This window comes from Corylus avellana, chromosome ca2, assembly GCF_901000735.1.
Source record: "Corylus avellana chromosome ca2, CavTom2PMs-1.0".
NCBI lineage: Eukaryota > Viridiplantae > Streptophyta > Magnoliopsida > Fagales > Betulaceae > Corylus > Corylus avellana.
Window position 1 is genome coordinate 42,294,069 of NC_081542.1, and position 5,733 is coordinate 42,299,801.

The 5,733-nt window shown below is 39.5% G+C and overlaps 1 protein-coding gene across 1 annotated transcript; it reads left to right on the plus strand.

The window, feature by feature from the left end:
* Positions 1-2,370: 2,370 nt before the first annotated feature.
* Positions 2,371-4,526, plus strand: LOC132170544 (mitochondrial succinate-fumarate transporter 1-like). The gene is made up of 2 exons (XM_059581556.1): positions 2,371-2,984; positions 3,910-4,526. The coding sequence occupies exons 1-2, from the start codon at positions 2,571-2,573 to the stop codon at positions 4,444-4,446; spliced, it is 951 nt and encodes a 316-aa protein (XP_059437539.1). The 5' UTR covers positions 2,371-2,570; the 3' UTR covers positions 4,447-4,526.
* The last annotated feature ends 1,207 nt before the right edge of the window (positions 4,527-5,733 follow it).

Here is a 5,733-nt window from a genome sequence, read left to right on the forward strand (position 1 = left end):
AATCCTTTAAACGATTGGAGTTTGAAATGGGGGGCATCGGCAAAAAATCTGGTAAAAGTCATAAAAATTGGCCTTTTTCAAGACAACCTTAAATCAGATTTGAAAAATATCAAAAAAGCTGTACGACGTGTGATACAGATGAACAAGCTGTAGGCAAAGGATTTAGTAAAATATATATCAATAGTATTGAAATATATTTTACAGTAAAAAATTTTTATTGGTTAAGTAGAGTTTCCCATCAACACAATATAATTGATTCTATTCTACTATTCAGAGTAGTACAAATTCTCTATACACATTCTAACAGATTTTCCTTTAAGAGTAAAACGAAAAAATCGAGAGAAAAATAATAATAAACAAAGTTTATTATTATTTTATCGTAACTTATTTACTATTCCTACTAGAAGAAAAAATTACAAAATAATTATTCAGCTAAAGAAAAAAAAAAAAGGTTAATAATAGTTAAATCTAATTACTACGAAGGATTTGCCTATTTTCGGAGGGATTGAGATATCCGGCAATAGTGGGAAAATTGCCCACCAAATTTTTTTTAAATCCTGACCATCAATTTTCATCCAACAATCACTATTTCATCACGTGTTCCACTCAATATAAAATAATAAAATAATATTATTTTTTTAAAAATAAAAATAATTATTAAAAAATAAGGGATAGCCAAACCACCCCATAAGGGGTGGCTGGCCAACCACCCCAGTTCAGCCTTGGGGATGGTTAGAGCCACCCCCATGGCCCCAGAGGGTGGTTTTGGCCACCCCCTGGGGCCCATAGTGGCTTCTCGTCACCCCCCCAGTGGCTCTGCTGAGATGGTCGAGCCATCTTTATAGCCTGTGTTGTTTCTAGGCCAAAACCCACAAATCACCATGGGTTTGGCCCTAGGGGGTGGCCGAACCACTCCTAAGGTCATGGGGGTGGCTTCGACTACCTCCAACCGACTCTTAGGGGTGGCAAGGCTAAACTTGGGTGGCCAGCCACCGCCTATTAAGTGGTTCGGCCACCTTATATTTTTTAATAATTATTTTTATTTTTTATTATTTAATTTTATATTAAGTGGGACACATAATAGAACCGCGATCGTTAAATAAAAATGGATGACCAGAATTTAAAAAAAAAAAAAATTGGTTTTCCAGAATTGCCGGGAGCTCAATCGTTTTCGGAGATGCTCTGAGAGCTGCCAAATTCTCAAAATCAAAATAAACCTTCTCTCTCATCTGTCAGTGCACGCACGTTCCCCACCCCTCTCTCCCTTTCTCCCTCTCAGAGGCTACCGCTCCCTCTCTGAGCACTCTCCATCTCTGGTTTGGGTCCTGCGGAAATCACCGGCGTTTGGGTGGTTTGGGTCCAGCGGCGTTCATTTTTTAGAGCCAACTGTGACGGCTTCATCACTCTCTCCAATTCAAGTGCTCTTCGAAATCAAGGTGAGCCACAACCCAAATTTTCTCGATTTATCTCTGATCCGTTTCCAAATGACGAAAATATCTAAAGCTCTCTTTGCTTAACATGACAGAATAGAACATGTAGTAGAAAATTAAATTGCATGCAAGAGAAATTTTGGCTTGCTGATGAGTTGATTTGGTTGCATGTATAATAAAATAATTGAACAAGCCTTCCCTCTTTCTAACTTACGGCAGCATTATCCTTGGCCGGCCCTTGGGCTTTTGTTGTTAAAAGGAAATGATGTGGCTTTTGCCACATAGGTTTTTATGGGCCAAAGATGGGTCATTTATTGACCACAAGACTTTCTCTTTTGATAAAAACACAACACAAATCCAACTTAAAATCAAATTCTCTCCTAGGTAGCATTTATTTATTTTTTATTATATATTTTTTTAGATGTTTGATAAAGACACAACACAAATCCAACTCAAAACTAACTTCTCTCCTACGTGGCATTTATTTATTTTTTATTATATATTTTTTTAAACCAAATCGAAGGTCTGTAAAAATCAAATTTTCAGAAATTTAAAAGTCGTCTCTCAGTCCCTCGATCTCCCTCCCGCGCTCACCCTCTCTCCTCCGGCGAGTTCTTCGGACGCGGCGGCTGCTTTGGGGGTCTCGACATGCTTCTTGCAGTACTCGGTGGCCCAAGACGTCACCGGAGTGAGAGAGAGAGAGAGAGACACGGAACCTTGCTCCGGAGGAGAAAGATGATGAGCGCGGGAGGGGGAGATAGAGACTTAGAGAGGATTTTTGGATCCAAAAGGGGAAAAGACGATGTGAATGGTTTAAAATTCAAACTTTTATTTTATTTTTTAAAAAAATGCCAAGTAGGAGAGAAGTTGATTTTGAATTGGGTTTGTGTCGTGCCTTTAATATTTTTCTTCTCTTAATAGTGGTACATTGTACAGATCAGCAGCCAATTGTCCGCATGTTCATTCGTTGCTCGCATGTGCCGCCTCTTGCTTAAGGAGAACCACTACGGAAAAGCTCCTGACTGCTCAGGTGTAGGGAAGGGAAGAGAAAGAACCTCCACAGGTCTCTTCCTCTTCTCTCTGCGCCCGTCAAATTCCAAACCCTAGAACTTCAATTCCACCCCCAAATCGAAGAGAACAATGACCATGAAAGAGGAACAACCGCCACAACAGCAACAAAGTCCCAAGAAGACGATCCCACCGTACATGAAAGCCATATCGGGCTCGCTCGGCGGGGTCGTGGAGGCCTGTTGTCTACAGCCCATCGACGTCATCAAGACCAGGCTACAGCTCGACCGGTCCGGGACCTACAAGGGCATCATCCACTGCGGTTCCACGATCTCGCGCTCAGAGGGCGTGCGGGCTCTCTGGAAGGGATTGACCCCCTTTGCGACGCATTTGACACTCAAGTACACTCTTCGGATGTGGTCCAATGCGATGCTTCAGAGTGCATTTAAGGACTCCGCATCTGGGAAGCTCAGCAACCAAGCGCGCTTGCTCTCCGGGTTCGGTGCCGGGGTTCTCGAGGCTCTTGTGATCGTTACGCCATTTGAGGTCGGTGCGTTATGCTTTTGATTTCAATCTAGTTGTTCATTTCTAGATTATTGTAACTCTTTCTTGATTATCTTCAGCCTTCTCAATTTCTCTCCTGCTTCCAAAGATCCAAATGGTTAATGATTTGATAATCGAAATGCTAAATATTGTTATACTCTTCGAGGCCAGTAATTGAATTGTGATACCTATAAATTATAATACATGTTATTGAGGCGCATCTATTGAACTTCCTCTTTTCCTTGCACATGAACTCTACTTGGTCAGGGGTTGGTTATGTTTTCTAAGTCTCTCTTTTCACACACCATTAGAAATATTAATTAAATGATTAAATCATTTCCTATCAGCTTTAGCTTTTAAAATTAGTTGTAATTTAACATGGTTTTAGAACAGAAGTCGTAAGTTTGAGCCACACTCACAATTTTCTTATTAGCTTAAGCTCAAGTTAAGCTTTTGGGATAAGTCGTGATTTAAGACACATGATTTCTTGTTCTTCCTTGGCTTCTTTGAGATATATCGGAACATAATTTGCAGTTGATATTATGATTTAGGATGATTAAGATGTGTGAGACCTTAAGTTATTCTGACAAATGTACTAGGTTCAAATGTAGAATTGCTGACTCTGTTATGTCACAAGCACTTCCCCAAAACATTATGTGTGTAATTTGCTTGGAGATTGACTTAAGTTGCCCCAATGGTGATATTTGAAAGTTCTGAGCACTTTTTTTGTGTTTGCACAATCCCTTAGATATGGTTTGTTGCATGCTTAAAGGGCTTGTGATTAGAATCAAAATTCGAAGGAAAAAAAAGTACTTTTGGTGATGTGAATGTGCTTTCTGTAGTTGGGTGGAGTGATTAGAGTTATAGCTCACACGCATTATCTACATTCTCTGTGTTCTATGACAAAATTGGGCATTACTTGGTGCAGGTGGTCAAGATCAGATTGCAGCAACAGAGGGGTTTGAGCCCTGAGCTTCTGAAGTATAAGGGTCCTGTGCACTGTGCTCGCATGATCATCCGGGAAGAAGGCCTCCGTGGTCTCTGGGCAGGGGCTGCTCCGACTGTGATGCGTAATGGGACAAACCAGTCTGCCATGTTTACAGCCAAAAATGCTTTTGATGTCCTCTTGTGGAAGAAACATGAAGGTGATGGGAAAGTCCTCCAACCATGGCAGTCTATGATATCAGGATTTCTTGCCGGTACAGCAGGTCCCGTGTGTACTGGACCCTTCGATGTCGTGAAAACAAGGTTGATGGCTCAGACCCGAGAGGGAGGTGTGTTGAAGTACAAAGGTATGATCCATGCCATAAGAACAATATACGCGGAGGAAGGGCTTCGTGCCTTGTGGAAAGGACTTCTGCCCCGGCTCATGAGGATACCGCCCGGCCAAGCCATAATGTGGGCTGTGGCTGACCAAGTGACTGGTTTGTATGAGAGGAGATATCTTCGTAGTGCACCCTTGTAGGAATCATTCAGATTGTTTTGCCTGTACTGGTTTTCAGTTTTGTTGCTAGTGTAAAGTGGACAACTTGTTTTCACATTGAACACCATTGTCAATGATTGTATCAATAATTTGGAGGCGCAACAAAGAGGCGGAGGGCAGATGGGGCGGGAATCACTAATCTCACGCACAATGGATATTTCAGCACTTTTATATTTGCCTTTTTTGGAGGTAAAATTGTTGGCTGCTATTTCACATGCTCTGTTTTAGAAATCATTTAACATTGTTGAATCAGGCACCCTTTGTTACGGATTTGCTTACATCTCCTAATTTTTTCAACACAGATCTCCTGTTAAAACATGAATGGACCAGAGTGCAAAATTAGAGTAAAAGCCAAATCTGATTTTATCGTTAACACTTGAAACTTGAAAGGAAAAAATGCTTGTTAACACTTGAAACTTGAAAGGAGAAAAAAAAAAACAAAAACAAAACAAAACCCTAAGAGAGAGGATTTAAAATCATACCAATGACCGTGTATAATGTCTATAATGGGGGCATACTGCGATATAATTTCTAGTTGTTTTATCATATAGATTTTGATAAATCTTATATTTACGGTAAGGAGTTTAAAACAATCATAGGGGTAGACAGATTAACCGTTTACCGCATACTGATTGCTTATCGACCGCCACCGAACCATTACTAACTGATAACCAACTTTCGGCGGTCGATAGGCGGAATAAAAATACTGTTTTGATATCAGTTCGGTTCGGTAGGCGGTAGAAATTTTTTTTATCGCTTAACCGACAATTAACTGACTTAGCCGATTTTTCAAGTGAATTTTGAATTTTATCTAGTAACTTTTCTTATTCTGTTTGTTCAGCTGATTTGTGGTTGTCATTTTGGTCCATATTTCATGAATTTAGTTTTTCTTTTCATTTATAAAACATATTCTTTACTGATTTTGTAATTACAAGGAAATTGATAAATCTTAATATAAAAGCTTGTAATTGACAACTAACAAACTTAACTAACCATCTATTTATCAACTAACTGATTAACCGAAAAAGTCTAAATTATTCATTGTCGGTATGAAGTCGGTTAATTAATTGACTTAACCGACTTTTATGAATCAGTAGGCGAAAATGCCAATATTGACCGAACCGATACCCACCCCTATTACAATCCTTTAAAAAAAAAAAAAAAAAAAAAAAAATTAGAGTATCTATTGCCTAAGATTAGATGGTTTTTATACAAGAACCAAGTATATAAATAACTGGGTTTTGTATGATGTCATGATTATAGTTGATA